Source organism: Notolepis coatsorum, assembly GCF_963971535.1.
Source record: "Notolepis coatsorum genome assembly, chromosome: 1".
NCBI classification, from domain to species: domain Eukaryota; kingdom Metazoa; phylum Chordata; class Actinopteri; order Aulopiformes; family Paralepididae; genus Notolepis; species Notolepis coatsorum.
This window is the reverse complement of record NC_140165.1, coordinates 75,518,736-75,541,883: the sequence shown is the minus strand read 5'-3', so window position 1 is coordinate 75,541,883 and position 23,148 is coordinate 75,518,736. Positions and strand designations below refer to the sequence as shown.

The 23,148-nt window shown below is 46.1% G+C and overlaps 1 protein-coding gene across 1 annotated transcript in view; it reads right to left on the bottom strand.

Annotated features, from left to right (window-relative positions):
• The window catches only part of gigyf1a (GRB10 interacting GYF protein 1a), a gene marked incomplete at its 3' end in the record, with an annotated part of 138,025 nt that extends 120,590 nt beyond the window's left edge, over nucleotides 1-17,435 (bottom strand). Inside the window, exons 1-3 of the mRNA XM_084326253.1 lie at nucleotides 17,198-17,435; nucleotides 12,377-13,066; nucleotides 5,072-5,132 (exon numbers count right to left, since the gene is read on the bottom strand). Of these exons, the coding sequence (XP_084182379.1) occupies nucleotides 5,072-5,132; nucleotides 12,377-12,413 (98 nt within the window). The 5' untranslated portion in view covers nucleotides 12,414-13,066; nucleotides 17,198-17,435. The remainder of the gene's footprint in view (nucleotides 1-5,071; nucleotides 5,133-12,376; nucleotides 13,067-17,197) is intronic.
• Between the last annotated feature and the right edge of the window lie 5,713 nt (nucleotides 17,436-23,148).

The window sequence follows — 23,148 nt, the reverse complement described above, 5'->3', positions numbered from 1 at the left end:
TTTATATTCAGAGTTAATGATATTGTTTACACTGTCTATTTTTTCTCATACGTATTTCTATATATTTGGTATTATTATTATCTCACTCTCTGGTCCCTTCCCCCACCTGCGGTCAACAAAACTAAATAAAGACAGGACAATAATCAAATTAAAATAAACAATAATAAATAATAACAACCACAACATCATTGTTATACAACAGACAGGCCTCTTACGCGTCTGTTGTACAACTTCTTCCACTAGGGAAACCCACCTCCAAAAAATACACAACCGGGGACAGACACCCCAAGACCCCCGGCTCCCACCCCTCCCCCAACCAAACAGCAAAACCACCAATCGACACGGCCAGCGACAGCATGCGGATATATTCACATACCGCCACTAGCCGTATCAATCAACAGCCCCCCTGCTCAATCGAGAAAACAGCGGAGACCAAAGGTCCCGGAACATCCACCCCCGGCCACGCTCCTCCAAGGTCAATCTCTCCAATGAAAGAAGCTGGGATATCTGATCTTGAAACATCTCAAAAGTGGGCGAAGAGTCATTTTTCCAAAACAGGAGAATACATTTCTTGGCAAAGTATGTTATAACAATCAGCAGTCTATATTTTTTTGGATCCATCTGGATCTCTGGTAATTCATTTAGTAAGTAGGCACATGGAGACAAGTCAAATAATAAAATTATTTAACGTTAGTTTGTGTGTGTGTTTTCTTTTCTTTTTATACACATGCAAAATAATAATAATAATAATTATAGATAATTTTGTCCCGATTTATCGATTCTTCCAAATGGCATATCGTCTCAGCCTTAGTCAAAACAAAGCCAGTAGCACATTTTCTCATTTTAAAATGCACTGCAAAGCCAGTGTTGTGCCCGGAATCACCGGCATGAACTCTGGTATTTAATATTCTCAAGGGACCTCGGGTCTTTGCCAATATACAGTCAGTAATTTGCGGTTGGATTTTTCTTTTAGAGCCATGGCAGATTTTTGCATGGGATAAAAACAAAAGGTCGATCTCCATATATATTACAAATCACCAGAGCTCCCCGATGGGGGGGAACACTAATCCCACGTGAACAGGGCTTTGCACTCAGAATTTAGCATGTCAAGAAATGTTAATCCATTGTCAAGGCGCTGTCATACCGCACTAACTAGTTTGCCAATCTGCTTGGATCCCCGTTTTGTCTACATGACGCAGACTCTTAAGATGTACAATAGAGAGCATCCTGACTGGCAACATCACCTCCTGGTTTGGGAATAGCACTGCACAAGACCGTAGCAGACTACAAAGAGTGACACGTTCAGCCGAACGCACAATTGGAGGGGGGCTTCCCACCCTCCAGAACATTTACAACAAGCGGTGCAGGGGGAAGACTAAGAGAATTATTAAGGACTCGAGCCACCCGAACAACTGCCTCTTTGAACTGCTGCGGTCAGGCAAGTGATACCGGAGTCTTAAGGCGAGCACAGAAAGACTCAGAAGAAGCTTCTATCCCCAGGCCATCAGGCTGCTAAACGAACAATAAACACTATGCAACAACCATCAAATGCACACAGCACACACACCCACTCACTTAAACAAACAACACACTGCAGCACCCACTCTCCACACTTTAGATCACACAAACACACTTTATATTTATATTTATTGATAAAGGATTTGCACTACAACTCGTACACCTACTGTAAATTGTACCTAAATTGCACCTCATCCCATTTCTGCCTTGCACTATATAGTATTGTATATTAGTACACTGCATAGTATTGTATATTATATGGTAACTCAGTTGTCTATTCTGCATCGAACATTGTACATGTCTATACTGAACACTGTGACCTCATTTTTTTTTTTTACTTCTAATTTACATGCTATACTATGTTATTTTATTCATACTTATCTTGTCTTGCACAGTCTCTGGAGCGTAACAGTAAGAAGCATTTTGTATAAAAGTATTCTGTACTTCTGTATGACAACTATTAAAGAAACTTGAAACTTGATTTCAGACTGGCTCTCAAAACAGGCCAAGGGGTCGTAAACGACCCAACCTTTGTGTGTAGACTATACTGTATAAACTATATCATGTATAAACGATAATAATTGCACTTATTTCATCAGGTAGAAATATCTGTGTGTAACACTGCATGTCATCATGTTATCATGTAAATCAATTATTAAAACGATATTCAGTACAGTATGCTGGCATGAAAAGGTGGAGTTCGTTTTACTAGATGTGAAATATTGCCTCCCTTCACAGATACACTGTAGTGTCAGTAGGCCGGCATGTTATTGTGTAAATATAGTGCTGGTCTTTATCACTTACTCTGTAGGCTGCTAAAGTAATTCATTATATTTGTTTATTGACTAACTGGGCATGGCAAGCATTTTCTGCAACCATGCATAGCTATTTTCTTTAATAAATTGTTTCTTCTCTTCGGTTAGCCTTATTTTTCTCTGCCATATAGCCACACACTCGTTATGCTTATAACGGGGCAGCACAGTAGTTAGCACTGTTGCCTCACAGCAAGAAGGTCCTGGGTTCAAACCCCAAAAAGGGGCCTTTTCTGTGTGGTTTGCAATGTTCTCCCAGTGTTTGCTCCAGTTTCCTCCCACACCACAAAGACTTGCTATGGTTGGTTATATGCATGCTGGGTTTCTTGCATTGCCCTTGAGCAAGGCACTGGCATTACATCCAGAGTTGGTTGCCGGGTGCTCACTGCTCCTGTATAAATGGTAAACGGCTGCATTTATACAACAGCTTTTATCCAAAGCGCTTTACAATTTGTTCCTCACATTTTACCCGTTCACTCACACAGACGGAAGCGACCATGCAAGGTGCCAACCTGCTCATCAGGAGCAGTTAGGGGTTAAGTCGTGTCTTGCTCAAGGACACTTTGACACACTGCCCAGGAGGAGCGGGGAACCTCCGGATTACCAGACGGCTGTCCTACCTCTCGAGGATGGGACAACAAACTTCCCCAAGAGGACTAATAACTGTGCAACTTACTCCGAGCTTCGAGCCGCATAGCCGCTGGCCTCGAGTCCATACAGGTTTCGACTATATCAGTGTTGATATCACATTCACATTCATGAAAACCGATACTGATATTTTCCGATATCACATTTTAATGCCGATATCGGCCGATAATATCGGTAGGACGATAATATCGGTAGGCCGATAATATCGGACATCCCTAGTTGTAACCCTTCAGAGGTTGTACCCCTTTTTTTGACAACGTAGAGAGAGCGTGATGTAATAGGTTTGAGTTTGAGGTTTGGCGATTTGGACAAATTAACGGCATATTCTCCATTCAGGGTGTGTATTGTGTCTTAACGCCAGTGTTCCTGGAACGTCTGTCCTTTGATTTTCACATCATTTAACCTCTTTAGCCCGAGCGGTCCGCTACCGGACCGACAATGACATGGGCTTTCAAAAATAAAATAAAAAACTACACTTCCCAGCTCACGCCAGCCCCCGTCAAATCATCCGACTTCTAGATTTACTTTTTTTATTTCTCTTATTTTTCAGGATCATTCATATCCCACAAACCTGAACGTTATTGCCATTTTATCATGGTGTTATTCACCGTCAAAGATGAAAAAGAAAATGTATATTCCCCCTTGGTTCATCACAATTTACTCAAGCCTAGTAACAGACACAATATGTCTGACACTGGGAATACATTCCCTGAGATCCATAGATGTCCCTAGATACCAAGAACATGCAAATGGACCTTGTAGAAGTGGAGCAATCTTCCATTTACTTAGGTATGTATTTTTAGGCGGATTTTCAGAAAATAGGGCTAGGGCGTTAAGAGGTTAATGAAATGTAAACAAGGTTTCAGAAACATGGCTGCAGAGACCCGTCATCGCTCGGTAGCTTGGCAGTGAACTGTCTCTGTTGTGATACATGGTCGCGAGCTGTCAGCTGTCACCACGCCCCCCCCCCCCCCCCCCCCGCCCCCTAGACCATTTCCATGCTTTTCTTTTTTTCTACTAGGCTCCGATCTTTTACAGGGGGACCAGATTCCTTACCAGTCTGGTGACATACTGGCATTTTATTTTCCATGACAGACACCTCCGGCACGCACGATAAGACAAAGTGGAGGCATGTAGGGATTGTGAATACCAACATGTTAGTAGATTTTACTCTGCGATATGAGTTAAGGGAGCGGAACTATAAAATTATACAGCAGGGTCGTTAAGTTGTTAAAATATAACTGTGGGAGACGGCGCACTGGCTGCTCAGGAGAAATAGTGTTTCCACAGGTCCATTGCTTGCAGTCACTTGTATATATATATATTATAAATAATAATTAAAAGGACAATAAAATAAAAGCCTGCTGTGTGTGTTTGGTGGCTGCACTGCAATATATAACACGTAAAAGTAGCTGTTGTATTGATTGTTTTTGTTTGTTTTTTTACATTTGCTTTTGAACACAGCGATGTATCAAAGCCGTCACGATGGGACGTGTGGAGCGATAAAAGCGATGACGGGTGTCTCTGGCGCTGATGGACGTCTCCGAAAGTTGTCTACGGTTTGACAAAGTGACACGTGTGTCCTTTCCTCGAGTCACTAGTGTCTTTCCAGTCCTGCCCTGCGTCCAACGTGGGTTAAAAACAGCTCACAGCCCATCTCCATTATCCAGTAGATTCAACAGGGCAATAATAAGCCCCCAGCTGATTTGAGAATCTACTTTTAAAACCAACAGCACAATTCGACATTTAGAGGGAAAAGCAGCGCTTCTTCCCCACAAAGACCTGCTCCACTGCAACAACACGGTTGGACTAAAGAGAAGGAGGCCACAGAAAATCAATAGGGCACAAAGCTTAAAACAGGAAGAGGTCCTTTCTTAAGACTATTATGGTGCAATGGAGCGACTTTTCCAAATACAAATTGTACTTTGGCATGGCTATCTCCTCAAATGATTCATATGGAATTGAGCTAGTTAGGTGTATATATATATACACACACATATACGATATGCACACTAGAAGCCAGTGAATAGTCAGCACAATAAAACTGTCTGAGTACTCTTTCAGAACCCGGGAAAGTGAGAGAGAACCATTACCATTCTGGGCCGAAGTTAAGAGTCTCAGTCATATTCCTCACGTCCTCACAGAACTGAGTATCTGAAGAGAGAAGTACACGGGGCACAGGATTTAGTGCACAAACATCTAGGAAAATGTACAAACTAATGACGCTACAATACATGCCATCACAAAGACACAGAATATACATGCCATCACAAAGACACACAGAATATACACGCACATCACAGACACACAGAATATACATGCCATCACAAAGACACACAGAATATACACGCACATCACACAGACACTTCCCCCTGTATGTATTCCAGTGCGGTGGGCCGTTAAGGGTAAGCTGGTCACACGCACTTCTCCAAAAATAGCAAATTAATTATATTAAATCACAAAACATGAATTATTGTGTAAAAAACAGCCAGACGATCTCTGTCCCATTACAATTAGAAACAAGTTAGTGTTCATTGTTAATACAAATTATATATATATAAAAAAAAAAAAAAAAAAAAGGCCAGTTCACCCAAAACGTAAGGTTATGTATATAACCTAGTTATATGAGTACTGGCTAAGCGTCCCGCTCTTTAAGCCTATCGAGATATACCTCATCTCATGTACCTATTGTACTCAATCAACGAAAAAACAAGTACACCTACACCTGCCGGGTCCCGCCCCTATGGAGGCGTAGCCTATAAGACAGTGGGCCTGGTAGGCGGCTACGTGGCGTAGTGGGCAAGGCGCTCGCCACGAAATCTGGAGACGCTGGGCTTGCCTGTTCGAGCCCCGCTCTCCACATTTGCTTTCAGTTTAGCTGGTCGTTCATACTAATACACATTGGCCGTATTAGGGGGTGGGAAACTGATGGGTGGGGATCGGGCGTTGTGGACAGCGACTCCTACAGGTCGGTTGGTGCGCCTGCGCAGTAGAATCAGGAAGTGTCGGGGGCAACGTGAGCCTCCCACGCGTTACTCCTCGCCACTGAGAGATCGAGCTGCGCAGGTGAGAAGATGCGACTGCTGTTACCTCAAGTACCGGAGGGGACTTGTGCTATGTATGACTTAGTCCACATTGCAGCCGGCTTGTGGGAGGCAAGAAACAGCGTTCGTGACAGGGGAGGGTTGAATTGGATGATACGAAATTGGGATGGGAGAAAAATATAGAAAAATGGGAGAAAAAGTGGATAAAAAAAAGACAGTGGGCCTGGTCACCAAACACTCTTCCTCGCCAAAAATCCCGTTTCCAGTAAAAGCTCCCTCAAAAGGGAACTCAGGGCCGCTTAAGAGCGGGACGCTTAGCCAGTACTCATATAACTAGGTTATATACATAACCTTACGTTATATTATCGTACTTGGCCATCGCGTCCCGCTCTTTAAGCCTATCGAGATATGGGTTAGAGCGGACGCGAGGCCCGACAGATGCACCCCCTGAGGACCCGTAAGCCCACATCAAGGGGTTTGGGGAGCCCCGTCACCCCATCCTTCCTAATGAAGGGGGGGCGCAGTCAACTCCACCTGAGTGCGAGCATGAGGGAACTAGAACCCCTTGAACACACAGCACAGGCGGAACCACGTGTGACCTAACACACTGTGGGCCATACCCACACACTCCTGCTACCCTACCAAAGGACGGGAAGCAGGAGAGGCCACAGACCCCAGAACCGCCTGCGAGACAGAACCCCCGGTCATGTCCATGAGGTAAAACCTTACAAAGGGGCCCGGGGAGGACCATGAAGCTGCAGCACAGATGTCCTCCACCGAGGCCCCACCCAGGAGAGCGGCAGAGGCAGCCACCCCACGAGTGGAGTGCGCTCTGACGCCCCCAGGGGGATCCTGCCCAGCCAACGTGTAGCAGAGGGCAATGCCCTCGCACAACCAATGGGACAGGCGCTGTTTCGACAGTGCCTTACCGGCACGAGAACCACCGTGACAGACAAAAAGCTGATCGGTAACCCTGAAGTCCTGAGTACGGCTGAGGTAAATTCCCAAAGCATGGACCGGACATGACAGGTGAAGGCTCGCATCTAACTCACTAGTGTGAGGAGGCGGACGAAACGCCTGTACCACAATATCCCGGGAGCGGAAGGAACTCCGGATATTCTTAGGCATGAAAGCAGGATTAGGTCGCAGAGTGGCACCGCAATCGGCCCGAAAAGACAGGCACTCTGGACGTACCGAAAGAGCACAGAGCTCACTCACGCATTTAGCGGAGGTGACAGACAGCAGGAACGCGGTCTTGAAAGACAGCTGTCCCAACGGCGCCTGCTCGAGCGGCTCAAACGGGGCCAAGGACAACCGACCGAGGACCAATTGAAGATCCCAAGTCGGAGCCAAAGAGCGTTGCACCGGCTTAACGCGTCGAGCGCCAAGCAGGAAATGCTTCACAAGAGGGTGGCTGAACAAGACATTCCCCTCAAACCCCTCATGATAGGATATAGCCGCCGCATATACCCTCACCGTCGAAGCAGACAGTCTACCAAGGAGAGACTGGAGATAACCCAGGACAGCATCCAGGGGGCAGGAGACTGGGTCCTGGCCGCCCGCCTTACACCACTCTTGGAACATACGCCATCTGCCCGCGTAAAGCGCGACAGTGGAGGGAGCATGTGCATTCCGGATGGTATCAACCACAGAAGGGTCCATCCTCTCCAGACTCACCCTCCCACCAGCCACACCAACAGGCGTTGGCCCAACATCGGGTACTGGAACAGTGACCCGTTGTGCTGTGAGAGGGCCGTCGCCGACCAAGGAATAACCCAAGGAGGAGCGACCAGAAGCTGGATCAAGACCGGGAACCACACTGCCGTGCCCCGGTCCGGCGCGACCAGGATCAGTCCTGCGCTCCCTCCGTATCCGCTCCAACAGCTGACCCAACAGCTGTACAGGAGGAAAAGCGTACAGAAGACCGGGCGGGCTTGGAAAAGTCGAGAAGGCATCCACCCCCAAGGGGGGATGATCTGCTCGACTGACCGAGAACCACAAGGGGCACTTGTGAGAGCATCGGCTCGCAAACAGATCTACCGAGGCCTCCCCAAACCGATCCCAGATCTGTCTGACTATGTCGGGGCGGAGTTCCCACTCGTCGTAACGAGGACCGCCCGAGACATCATATCGGCGCCCATATTCTCTGCGCCAGGAATGTGGAGCGCCCTCAGACTGCGCAGCCTGCAAGATGCCCATAGCCAAAGTTCGACCGCCGCCCGGAGCAGGCGGATGGAACGAGTCCCACCCTGCCTGTTGATATACGCCGCTGCCGTCATACTGTCTGTCCTGACCAAAACGTTTGAGGACCAGGAGGACCGCCTTCAATACCAACACATTGATGTGCGGGGTAGATGGGCCAGCATGAACCTCCGTCCAGCTGCCCCCCACTGCGTGGGTCTGACACGTCCCTCCCCAACCCGTGAGAGAGGTGTCGGTGAAGACCGTGACGTGCGAGCGCCTGCTGCCCATGGGGACCCCAATGGTGAGGATACCCAGCCTCTTCCAATGGGCGAGATCTCCCCATATCGACAAAGGAACCGTCAACCGTTTCCATTGGTCCCTCACCGGATTTATTCTCATAGAGAAAAACCACCTCTGTATCCTCCTCATGAAGAGGAGGCCAAGAGGAACCACCGTGTGAGCAGATGCCATCATACCGAGCAGACGCATCACTTGCAGCGCCGTGACCGTCCCTCCCAGAGGGAAACCCCCGAGCGCGCGAAGGATAGACACCCGGTGTCAAGCCCAAGTACTCCACCTGTTGACTGGGAAGAGGCGTACTCTTCTTCCAATTCACAGCAAAACCCAGCCTGGTGAGGAATTCCACCACCAGCCTGGTATGAGACCTGGCAACCTCCTCCGAACGACTGAGGAGTAGAACGTCGTCGAGATAGAATAGAACCCGTATCCCCCGACGACGTAGAGGCTCCAGCGCAGTCGCCACGCACTTGGTGAATGTGCGGGGAGCCAGAGAATAGCCGAACGGCAACCTCTGGTACTCGTACGCTACGCCCTGAAACAGGAACCGTAGGAACTGCCTGTGAGGAGGGAAAATCGGGATGTGAAAATACGCATCCTTCAGGTCTATGGAGGTGAACCAGTCTCCCCTCCTGACAGCAAGCAGAAGGAGTTTGACGGTCAACATTCTGAATGGTCTCGCTACAATCAACCGATTGAACGCGGACAGATCCAGTATAGGTCTGACCCCCCCTGTTTTCTTGGGTACCAGAAAATAACGGGAGTAGACGCCCGACATCGCGTCCTCTCTCGGAACCACGATGACGGCCTGCTTCGCCAACAGAGATTGGATCTCGTCGGCCAGGGCTGTCACTGCTTCTGACCCTGACAATAGGGTCGGCACCAAACCTGAGAACGGAGGGTGGGGTTGTGCGAACTGCAAAACAAGCCCCTCCCTCAACGTTCTCTCTATCCACCCTTCCAAACGGCATTCTTGTCGCCATATGTGAAAATAATCCCACAGCGCACCCGCCGTCAACTGACGCTGGGCCGCAAGGAACAGTAGATAGTTGGCCCGGTCCCTCCCGCTGTGCGACGCACCCAAGGGGGGACCCCGACAGAAAGGGCCGGTTTGATACGGGAGAAGCTGTCATCAAACTGGTTGACACACACCCCCCCCCCCCCCCTGAACACCCCTCTAGCGCATGCTGAGTTGTTCCGCAGCTAGACACGCAAGGCATGAGGACCCCATGGGCTCCTACACGCCGAAGCCCTGCAGTGATATTGCTACCACCCAAATCACGCTCGCCTCTTCTTTGCAGACCACTGCCGCTCTCACGGGAGTGGGAGGCATCAGCGCGATACCCCGCCTGGCGAAGGCGAGGCCGGGGTAACCCTTGCTGTGCATTCAACAGAAGAGGCCTCGAGTCCCCCTGCTGACCACCGTAGCTAGTGGCAGCTGTAACACCAGGCTCATCCATCACACAACGTGTGGTGCAGGAGCCACGCGACAGCACAACATTCTCACGGACAGACCCAGGCTCAGCCATCAACTGGGTGTCAGCCCCTGTCCCCATGAGAAGTGAAGAATGGTACCGCATGCGCTTCAAAGAAGGTTCGCGGCCCGCAGCCAAAGGAAAAGGATCAGAGCCCCGCTTCCGTGGGTAACAGAGAGGATTGAATGGGGAGCGGGCTGCTCGCGGCAAAGTGACGACGGCTTGTTTTATCCAAGCCGAATTCACCCAAAATGGCCGATCCCTCGGCCGCCAAGGCTGTCGGCCTTGTGGAACCCTGTTGACTCTACGCCCAGGGCACCACTGGCGGGGGAAACATGGCCGCCTGTCGAGGGTCTCGCCACAGTCGTCGACGAGACCGTGCTCCCACCTCTGGCTGCACAGCGTGAGGCGGTGTAGGACCCAGATCAACAACCGCCTGCGCTTCCACAGAACGACCAAAAAGACTTTCCGTGGAAAAAGGAGTCGTGAGGAGAGAAAACCTATCCTCTTCCCCAAGAGGAGTGCGCTCCAACCAAACATGCCTAACAACAAACATTGATAGCATCCTAATCCTCCCCGCAGTTATAGCTTGCGACTGAGTCAAGATCTCTATAACACCACAAACATGCAACATGTTTACAATGTCGGCTGGACCCATAGCCCTACTACCCGACGCCAATGTGGATAGGAAACTAGCCAGCTGAGCCATAACACTGGCCACCGCTACAAACCATCCTGCAGCAGTATACCACTCATCCATCCATACTGCCACCCTCCGAGCCGATTCGCTCTCAAGCATCGGCCGGGTGGGACATCGTTCATCCCCGCCGGGGCACAGGAACAAAGCTACCTGGCTACGTAGCCACGGTACACCCGGCCTGCACCCTGTTGTTAGCCCGTTTACCCGTAAAAAAGGTAAATAGGCCTCAGCGAAACCCCCCACATTAGCAACCGACTGACCTTCATCAATGAAGCGGGCAAGAGGAGGGAAAAACGGCAATGTTCCGCGGCTGGGATTATTAGAACAACGACCCATTTCAGCATCAACATTAGCGTTAGCAGCGTGCTCCAGGATCGCCAGGAAATCGTTCACTGCAGTGGAACGTTCACCAAGCCACCCCGGCGCCGAAACATACTCCACAGCATTACCAATACCAACATTAATGCCTGATGACACAGGGCCTACCTTTGTACAAGCCGGCTCGATAGCCAAACGTTGTACGCTGCCCCTTGGTCTGCTGCCGTCAGACGAGGAAACATCAACACAGGCCCGACGTGTCGCTGAAACATGCCTCGAAGATGCCAGGGGTAAACAAACCTCCGGTAAGCATTCAACATTACGCAATTTCTCTAATCTTTTCATAACAACTAGTTAACATAAGGTGCACTGCATACGTTATGATGGAAACGAAAATAGAGGAAGTGTGTTTGGTGACCAGGCCCACTGTCTTATAGGCTACGCCTCCATAGGGGCGGGACCCGGCAGGTGTAGGTGTACTTGTTTTTTCGTTGATGGAGTACAATAGGTACATGAGATGAGGTATATCTCGATAGGCTTAAAGAGCGGGACGCGATGGCCAAGTACGATAATATAACTGCTATTATATCCATCCAGATTGTTTTGGGTGCGATTTGTCTAGTTTTGGAGACGTCTGCTGTCTAGATAACCTGATGAATTGAAAATGGGGGACGAAAGATGTAAACAAGACGAAAGTCTCTCTCTGGTCTGCATCCCCTTAACAATTGTGTGTATTGAGCTGTACTGTATTGTACCCATTCTGCAATCTGTTAATAAAGTTTTCAATCAATTCAATCAGACGTCTGTCCTCACTCCTGTCCTCCTGCGCTCAAAGTACCACAGTAATACATTTGGAAAAAATTTAAAAGCAATGTCTCATCCCAGAGACCTTAACCCTTTCACTGCCGCACTACCAAGCCCTTTCACTGAGACAATACACAGAAAAGTATTGTAGTAAAGTAGTAAAGGGTTAACCGTCTGTCGTGTGGCAGTGAAAGGGTAAATACACAGACCTTGTCGTGAGCAGTTTCATGTAGGAATTATCTACCCACCTACATCCCCCCGTAATAAGGAATGGAGGTATACTTTTGGTAGAAAAATCGTTCCTAAGTGACCTGGTCACAACAAGGAATGTGGATTCTCTTGAGTAACCAGGTCATGGTTCCTGGAAAGAGTTTTTTTTTTTTTTTTCAAATTAATTGTTTTTAGCACTTTGAGACGACAAACAATGTGCCGTTCAGCTCCATCATATCGAGAGAGTGCCGGCAGACATCTTGAAAACTAGACAAAAAAATGTGTTTGTTTGTGTTTTAAACCCAAACAATTCAAACAGGCATTCGAGATAATGTTGTGTGTTGTGTTGTGTTATGAGTTTCTTACCACAACTGTCGGAAAAGGAATTGTCGAAATACTGCATCTGAAAGCGGTCTTACCCTGTCCAGGTGTTCGGAGCAGGCTGGACTGGGCTGGACCAGACTAGGGCCGGCTGGCTTTAGTTTAGGCTGACTAGGTGACTAGAAGGCTGAGAGTGGTGCTTTAGCTTGTGGTCGCAGAGCTCCCCAAACACACAGATAACACGGAGAATAGCTGCCAGTTTCCGGTGCTTGAGGAATACAAGGTTATCAGTTCTTAACAGGATAATAAGGAAAAGGGTTTTGAGGATAGTTCTTTCTTCCGTTATTTTTTTTTCTTATGGAAGCTCCTGCTACTCACAGCCGAAAAATAGGTTGTTTAAAAAATAAGAAAAGAAAAAAAATCTCAAAACACCTTGGAATTGAAACGATGGAACGAAATAAAACACTCGATAGTAATAATAATGATTTTTGACAACAGCAGTTATATATCACATTGAAGTTAAAAATATCAACTGATTCATCAAAAAAATAAACGCAAGGACAAAATAACAGCCAAAAAAAGACGACAAAGTGGCCCGCTGGAACAGCTGCCAAGAGCAGACGCAACTCTCTCTCTCTCTCTCTCGCCCCTCGTTCTCTCCTCCGATCTAAAACGTGGATTGACGGAGACCCTCTGGGTAACTCCTCTATTTCCTGTCCTCCTCCTTTTACACCACTGGAAGAGAAAGAGAAGAGAGATAGAGAAAAAGAGGGAGAGAAACAGAAGGTTAGGGAGTGTGTACTTAATAAATGTTACGGCTAGTGAGACACACTTCCATTCAGCGCCTGGCAGCCTGCCCATCTCCTGAGAGCCAAGGCAGTGTGATTTGATTTTCTGTTGTGTCGGCTCGACACATTATCATCAAGGCAGTTCCCCCTCAGACACAGTGATGGGGGCCAGCTTGATTCAATCCATTCGCTTCGGCAGCGCTGAACATTTGAGGGAGGGGGGGGGGGGACAAGTCTCGTCTTCCGATATGAAAAGAATAAAACAAATAGCAGACACAGACTCTACTCTCTTCCCCACCAGAGGGTTCACATCTAGGAAGCCAGGCGGGCCGGGCACGATGACGTTCTGAACGGACCCAAACATGGCAGTGGAGAGATAGCATCTGGAGCCATGGCAACGAGAGCAACAACCGAGCATCCAGTCGTGTGGTAAACTCGACATATTACTTTTTCACTCACACTAATATGCGCCGCAGACTGTGGCCATAAATTAAAACCACAGAGCTGCAGTTAAAAATGTCTTGGAAGGATAATTCCAGTTACTTTCAACCCAGTTGTGATGATAATGATCCATTCCTAGACGAAGCTCTCTTTTAATTGGACCGCGAGTGAGCGAGTTGTGGGCACCGGCGCTGGACTCGGCCGCAATGGATCCATCTCAAACTAACTGCCCACTTTTCTTGATCCTCCAATCACAACGGAGGATCAAGAAGAAGAGGGCGAGTTTGAGATCATGGATCCATTCGATCCAACGGGGTCAATCACACGCAGAGAATGTTACTAAGAAACACTAAATGTGTTTTGAGTCAAGGATACATTTTGGCTGCCGTTTTAGCCGTTGCCCCAATGGGAGAGCTGTAACAAACTCCAGAAACACAACTTGTTCATTCATGGTCCAATTCACGCAATCGTTGTCCGATATCACACAATACATTACAAATAGACAATATTAAGAAGCATTTCCGCCATTGCTTTGGAGGCAGATGTAACATTTCTGGGCCATTTGCAGAGGACCATTCCGGTTGACAGACAGGCGGATTATTTGGGGTTAAAGAATAGTTTGGAGGTCTTGTGTTCAAATCTGCCACGGAAAATCCAGTAACATGTTTATGTTCAAATTATTGTATTTTACTATTTTTGTTTCATATCGAGTGGACTAAACTGGAAGATAAATATGACTTGAGGATTACATTTGATTCTGTGATGTTTTTCTTCTTCCTGTGTCTACAGCAGTCATAATGGGAATAGTAACACAAGACAACCATCAAGAATCAAACCTATGCATGTATTGAATCAAGAATCAATTATGAACCGAGAATCGATGTTGAATCAAACCAGGACCCCCCCCCCCCCCCCCCTGGGAATCAAAATCGAATAGTGAGATTTCCCGACCCCCCCCCCCCCCCCCCCCAAAGTCATGCAAGTGATCCACCAAAGATGATGACCAGCGCGCATAGCAACCGTCCCACCTTCCTGCCTAGCAACAACTTCCAGCGCCTGATAAAACACGAATCAAAGAGACCTCACTAAAGCTAGTGACGTACCGAATACCGATACCAACTCCCAGTAAACATACTGGCTGATACAAAGTACAGAGAAGACACACTGCCTTTGCTGAACGACAGTACTTGCTGAAATACAGATCATTAATGGATGAAAATGGCAGATATAGGCTAATAAAGTAGAAAAGAGATCTAACATCTTTCAATGTGTGAAATATTCAAGTGTGTGTTGGGGGCGGGGGTATTTTGCCTTCATTTCAGACATGGTTCCACCTTGGGAACAGGGTGGAAAGGAACCCAACCTGAGCATTTCATAAGAGCAAAATTGGCCACCGCGTGGATATGGTCACATTACATTTAGTGTTTAGCGTCAAATTCTTTGTACAGTGGGAATTCTCAGATACAGACACCCCGTTTTAGCCTGGTATCGACTCTATATCGGATACCAGTATCGGCACGTTCACAGTTAAAGGGTTTCTGGAACATGCATGAACACTTGTTTGATGATTTGCCTGGTGTTGACAACAGCCATCATCATTCACTGCCACAACCAGGACATATTGAGCAACGCAGTGGAAATTACACTTAAGGCTTTATTACAGTCAGGAGTCCAGTGAATCGGCAATCCTTAATCAAGTCCTTAATCCACTGTTTCATGAACTTTCATCTATTTACATAGAATAGGGTCATGGCCAGAAATCTCCCAATTCTATTATATAGACCTAGCAATAGGTGGCACAGTTACGGTTGTTTATTGTCTGAAAAATAATTGTGATCACTGTTTTAATTTAAACAGTTAAACTCATTTGACTTTGGCAATGTCGTCCACATTGCTCAATGTGGTACATTGCAACGATGCCATTGGAGCAGGAGAAATGGGCGTCAGTCAAATGTTTACACACATTGAAACAGCATCCATCCTCTCCAAGACCCATTTTACACACAGATTTAAGCTACTTAACGAGCACATTGATCTGAACTAACTACCAAGTAATGACCTAGTGGTTGAAAGGGTATGAATTAAGACCAGATTTAAAAACATATTTGCTTTCATTTTAAAGTTAATACAGAAGTCGAGGACTGTATTCTAAAAGGGGAAAGTAAAACAATGATCATAGGAAATCAATTATATCATCTCATACAATCACACTTTTCCAATTACTGCAGCAGCTCTGTCATAAAATATAGTATTGTCATTCTTAATGTTGGTTGCGGTTTGGTAGGACACCTTACAATTAGCATGAATACAATTTTCATTCGTCTGCAGTAAAAAGTGACCAAATCAGCTATAGCCTTAGTAAGATTAAAACAATCAATCACTTTAGAAGTCAAATGCTTCTCAAGACTTCCAAGCACCCAAGGGACTTGGATTTTTAGATGTTGAGTAGATTTGCCAACATGTGTGACTATACGCTACTGTATAAAATGATCTTTCCCCCAAACAATATGCATGTATGCATTGTTGCATTGCAACAAACTATTTCAGACCATTTCCAATTATTGCACCACATACAGCTAGGAGATTCCCACACAGGGGTAGTAGCGTCACTAGCCCTGCAGTGAAAACTGTTAATCAACATACTAAGTTGACGTGTTTATGATGATGATACTACAGTGTGCACTTGGTCGAGCAGGGAGAGCTGTGGACCTAAAGGCAGCAGCACACCTGCAGAAAGATTTCCCCCAAGAATTGCGCAGCCAGGCACTTGGAAAAAAATATATAATTTCACACAACAAAAAACACCCCTTAATAATGGGACGCTTAATATACTGAAAATGAATTGGGGGAAAAGTGGGATGGAAATAATAAGCCTTAACATCGGACGAAAACACGCGCCGAATAATTAAGCGTTTAAACCTAAAGAAAAACACATGATGATAATAATAAACGACTGGGGCCGTGTGTGACGGTGGCTAGCTAACCAACGTTAGCTCAAGTTGGCTAACAAGTGTGTAAAACTGACCACCTAGTGTCTGCTATAAGAGTCCCGTCTAAAGCAGCTAAAGCAAGTTAGTTAGCCTCTGAGCTAACGGCTATAGTGTGGGAACATTATTCAACAATCACAAATCGAAACACAATCATCAACTATAATAGTTTGCCACCCCGGGTGGGGGGGGCGATCGTGTTTTTCAGTTGCATAACAACCGGTGAGCTAGGTAAGCTATAGCTGTATAGCTGTACTTTGTGTGGCAGTAGTAGCCGCAAAAGGCCTTGTGGCTTGTTGTAGCTTAACATCTCTCCTTCTTGTAGGTTCAAATGACACGAGATATGATATGGCGGAGGAGAGGAGGGCGGAGTGTGTGTTGAACCCCCCTGGCTGCTGCCCTCCTGGCGGCCTGTTCAGGCGGGGAGGTGAGGGGGGGCCTGGCCCCCTCCGCTCCGCTACAAACACCAACAGTGTAAAAAAAACACAATTCAGTCTGAATTACAATAAAAATACACTTAAGTCTTTCGACAGTTCTTTGAGCCGGAGTGTTTTCTGCCCTGCAGAATGGACCACCACAACAACGTTAGCATGCTAAGTGTTAGCCTATAGCTAGCTGCACACACACAGAGAGAGAGAGACTTAACGTACCTTCACTGTGTTCAGAGCCGCGACCACCGCACTCTGCCGCTGTTTACAGCCTCCTCCACTCAAATAATAACCTATGCATTAGGGGCCTCTCTCTCTTTTATAAACGTTTTCATCCAACAGAATCGTTACTTTCAGAAAGTCGTGCTCTGTGTTTTTATTTGTTATTTGTTTTCCCTCTCTCCTCTTATCGATGATCGTGTCTAGTCTTCTGCGGGCTCGTCGCTAGTCGCTCGCTGCTAACTCTCTTCTTGTTGTTTGTGTTTCAGGAAACATGGCCGTCCCTCCTCCTTGTGCGCACCACGTGACCGCCGCGCATTGACACGAGCGGGGTTAGCCACAACCTCCCTGTGGACCAGGAAGTAACCACTACACGACCTCCCTATAGACCAGGAAGTAACCCACTACACCTCCCTATAGACCAGGAAGTAACCACTACACCTCCCTATAGACCAGGAAGTAACCACTACACCTCCCTATAGACCAGGAAGTAACCACTACACCTCCCACTAGACCAGGAAGTAACCCACTACACCTCCCTATAGACCAGGAAGTAATCCACTACACCTCCCTATAGACCAGGAAGTAACCCACTACACCTCCCTATAGACCAGGAAGTAACCACTACACCTCCCTATAGACCACTACACTTCCGCGTTACATTGAAATCAGGGAGGAGATTGCGGGGGGGTCAAATGAATGGATGTGGACGAGAGCCGTGATGGAAGTGGTTGCCGATACGGCTGTGGGGGTGCTAGAGACATGATCGAATAGACGTTTATGCGCCTCGCTCTCCTGAACACGGCGTGACCCATAACTAATCGATCAGAACTAAATCGGCAGAGAAAAAGCCCATTTTAAAGCACCTATTCCGCATGGACATGCGCAGAGTGCCCATGGAGTCTGGACGACGCGAGATGACGCTCGAATGAATGTGGACTGTTCTATCAGAGGGGGGAGCTTCGGTGGCCAATGTCCTTTCAGCCGAACAGGATAATGAAAAAATGATCCCACTAAATGGCCAGACGCGTCTTATGGTGACATCTACAATTACCTCATTGAGTCTACAGGTAGACTAATGTTTATATTTAAGTGCAGCGGTCTGTAGCCACTTACATGACCATCGAAGCTCCCCCCTCTGATGGAACAGTCCACATTCATTCGAGCGTCATCTCGTGTCGTCCAGACTCCATGGGCACTCTGCGCATGTCCATGCGGAATAGGTGCTTTAAAATGGGCTTTTTCTCTGCCGATTTAGTTCTGATCGATTAGTTATGGGTCACGCCGTGTTCAGGAGAGCGAGGCGCATAAACGTCTATTCGATCATGTCTCTAGCACCCCCACAGCCGTATCGGCAACCACTTACATCACGGCTCTCGTCCACATTCATTCATTTGACCCCCCCCGCAATCTCCTCCCTGATTTCAGAATCCCGGAAGTGTTACGGTGGTCTATAGACCAGGAAGTAACCACTACACAACCTCCCTATAGACCAGGAAGTAACCCACGTAGAATAAACATTTTAAAAAAATTAAATGGTCCATTTGCATGTGTAGCAGAGTGAAGTTGTTATGCTAGAATCATGGACAGAAACTGTTATCTTTTATCTTAAATAAGTAGGCCAAAACGGAAACACTCTTACTTTGAAGGAACAAAGTGGACCGAGCTCACTCTAGTGTTGTGGAGGGGTGCCTTGGTTACTAGCTTATATTAAATTCCTCACATTGAGTTATTGATTCTCCAAACGAAATTCCTTTTTGGGTCTTTTATAATGGGTTTAGAGAAGATAGGATATCTTTCCATTGCATATTTGTTGTATTGTAAATACGTTCAACTAATGTACACAATGGTTTAGCCGGTTTGTCGACGAGAGACACGCCGGCGGAAGTGCTCGCCCTCTTTGAGTTTTGCCGAGCACGAGAGCACAGGTACATGCTTTCAGTTACTTAACATTGGATTTAATTGCTATGTATAACTTGTAAAATTGATTTATGTTTTGGTTTTGGTACTGAAATACCCTGTTGTGTAATGACATTAATTCACCCTGTGTAAAACAGCCACAGTACGTTCGTGTACTAACTCATATTCTGTTAACAATGATAGGTGGACTAAACCACGGCAAGGATGGTAATTCACGCCATGTGTGTATGCTGTTTGTGGTTCGTTAACAGGTATGAACCGTTGTTTTTGTATTTCGGTTTAATTAATGCTTACACACTGCCTTTCATTTCATATTGTTTCATATGTTTTTACTGAAGTCGACTTGTACTGAGCTACATGTATTTAAGAGTAGCTAACAATGGCTGTAAATGTAGACGGCGCGCTGTTTTGAATGTGCGCACGCGCTGGCTCTTTGAGTTTTGCCGAGCACGAGAGCACAGGTGGACTAAACCACGGCAAGGATGGTAATTCACGCCATGTGTGTATGCTGTTTGTGGTTCGTTAACAGGAAATAAAAACACCATCAACTGAGTACCGTTGTCCGTGTCTACGTCCACCTCACACCAGACACAACGCAGATTCGATCACGCTACAACTGGTGCCGAGACAAGCCGGATCAACTGGTCAGCGGTAGCCGACCACCGGTGTTGCTGGAGAGACGTGGAGGCTTCATGTGCGGCCTAGACGCGTGGATGCTGCTGGCGCGACCTGGTCACGGGGACGCTGCATTCGCCGCCTGTTCCTGAGGTCTGTTCCTGAGGAGGCTGGAGAGCACTGAATCCTTTGAAAAAGATAGTCTCTAATCAAGTTTATTGATTTCGAGTGTGTTACCTAAAACACGCTGAAGAGTAAAACGGTGAAAGTACCATTTGATATTGAAAATGACTTTGAATGTAGGAAACACTCCTACAAGGAACTTGACTGTGGGGAGAGGGAGAGGGGTTCTCGATTACACACCGGTTATGCAGTCTACTCCGGGGAGTCCAGGTGGTTCAGGTTCCTCTAGTCCTGAAAGGAGGAGTGTAGAGGGTCACTTAGAGAGAAATGCCCAATCGTTACTTTTCACTCCGGTTGTTCCCTCACCTGGTGAAATTAACAACACTAGTGTTGAAACATCCCCCAGTCAAATGGCCAATTTGATAAAATCCATTGGGTCAGAAATAGGGGAAGCTATTAGAATGACGTTAATGCAGAACACAATCACGGGGATTTCACCTGTATTAGCTTCTCAAAATCCCCAACAGACGTTCCAACCTGACCAATGTGGGAATACTGTGATTGATGCATCCAAAATGAATCTTGTGTTACGTTCAGATGCAAATGCCCCACCCTATTTTAGAGGGGACAGCACAGATAAGTGCTCTGTTTTTGAGTGGGAGGAACTCATGAGGACGTATCTCAGAAAGAAAAATAACTGTACTGGAACTGAACAAGTTGAGGAGGTTATGAACAAGCTAACGGGGAAGGCCCCCTGTAGTTCATCCTTACTTGTTCCAGTGTGTGAACCGGAGTCGGCCATTGTCACTGTCAAACCGAGTGTAGTTGGGGTACCTCAAGGGGTTTACACTAGGCTGGGGAGGTTTATCAGGCCGGTTAACAGGCTCATTCAGACGATGGCTGTACAGAGAGTCAGGACTCTGCTGTCATCTTAAAAGGTGATTAAATTTTTTTTTTTGGTGATTCTTTTTATTTATAAATTTTTTTTTCTTCTTTTCTTTCATTGATTTTGCTGTTTGATTTTCTTTGAGTCATACTGGTGGTTACGGTTGTCTATTGCATTAGACATGATTTGGTAATTTTGGTGTATTTCATGGTATAAATATGTACATGGCATGTTTTTTTGCCTGTGGTTAGATGAGGGATTAGCTACCCTTTATTTTTCCAGATCCTTTATCGGATAGCTTTTGAGCTGGTCAACCTATTTTCTAGGTTTGGAATTAAGGGAATACACCGGGTTACATGTGACGCGTTGATTCATTGTAATTTCTTTTTTTTTTTTTCTATTTCTTTGGTTTATACTTACGCTGTTGAGTTGGTTGAAGGGAACACTATCCATGATCTGGCATAAAACAGTAGGGGAGTATGTAGCAGAGTGAAGTTGTTATGCTAGAATCATGAACAGAAACTGTTATCTTTTATCTTAAATAAGTAGGCCAAAACGGAAACACTCTTACTTTGAAGGAACAAAGTGGACCGAGCTCACTCTAGTGTTGTGGAGGGGTGCCTTGGTTACTAGCTTATATTAAATTCCTCACATTGAGTTATTGATTCTCCAAACTAAATTCCTTTTTGGGTCTTTTATAATGGGTTTAGAGAAGATAGGATATCTTTCCATTGCATATTTGTTGTATTGTAAATACGTTCAACTAATGTACACAATGGTTTAGCCGGTTTGTCGACGAGAGACACGCCGGCGGAAGTGCTCGCCCTCTTTGAGTTTTGCCGAGCACGAGAGCACAGGTACATGCTTTCAGTTACTTAACATTGGATTTAATTGCTATGTATAACTTGTAAAATTGATTTATGTTTTGGTTTTGGTACTGAAATACCCTGTTGTGTAATGACATTAATTCGCCCGGTGTAAAACAGCCACAGTACGTTCGTGTACTAACTCATATTCTGTTAACAATGATAGGTGGACTAAACCACGGCAAGGATGGTAATTCACGCCATGTGTGTATGCTGTTTGTGGTTCGTTAACAGGTATGAACCGTTGTTTTTGTATTTCGGTTTAATTAATGCTTACACACTGCCTTTCATTTCATATTGTTTCATATGTTTTTACTGAAGTCGACTTGTACTGAGCTACATGTATTTAAGAGTAGCTAACAATGGCTGTAAATGTAGACGGCGCGCTGTTTTGAATGTGCGCGCGCGCTGGCTCTTTGAGTTTTGCCGAGCACGAGAGCACAGGTGGACTAAACCACGGCAAGGATGGTAATTCACGCCATGTGTGTATGCTGTTTGTGGTTCGTTAACAGGAAATAAAAACACCATCAACTGAGTACCGTTGTCCGTGTCTACGTCCACCTCACACCAGACACAACGCAGATTCGATCACGCTACACATGTTCTTGGTATCTGAATCTAGGGACATATATGGATCAGTGTCAGAAATAGTGTGTCTGTTACTAGGCTTGAGTAAATTGTAATGAACCAAAGGAGAATATCAATTCTATTTAAAAAAAATAAAATTATCTTTGACTGTGAATAACAGCATTCTAAAATTGACCAGACCTGAAAAATCTAAGCAAATGAATAAAGGGAAGATGATTAAACAGAAGGTTTTGTAGATACAGTACTGAATTCTGCCATCTTTTTTATAATGTAAATTTCTCCACCATTTTTCATCGTATTGCAACACAATTTTTTTTGCAAGACGTTCACAGAAAGGTAGAGAAACTAACTGCGTTCTGTTTTATGGCAATAACGTTCAAGTTTGTGGGAGATGATTGATTGATTGATTGAAAACTTTATTAACAGATTGCAGAATGGGTCCAGTACAGTACAGCTCAATACATACAATTGTTAAGGGGATGCAGACCAGAGAAAGACTTTCGTCTTGTTTACATCAGGGTCCCCCATTTTCAATTCATCGTAACATATATGACATACATACATGACATACAGATAGACAGTACTGCTACATCTATACATTTATGACATACCAGATTTGCAATTACAGTACTGTTTGTGATACAAAAAGAGTCCATATACATTTGACGTAGAAACTGTACATTGGATTGGGTATAGGTGGGGGTGGGGGGGGACTGTACATTGGAGGTGGGGGGGGGGGGGGGTTGGGTAGGAGTGGGGGGGGGGGGGGGGGGGTTGGGTAGGAGGGGTGGGTGGGGGACACTGTACAACTGTACAAACAAAACTGTACATTGGATTATTGACAAGACCATACTTGGTAATTTACTGTACATTGGAGGGGGTTGTGTTCGGACATTTACAGGGGCCAGTTTCGAGTTGCAGTCTCCCTTAGGTGTTTTTTGAGAGTGTTTTTGAAA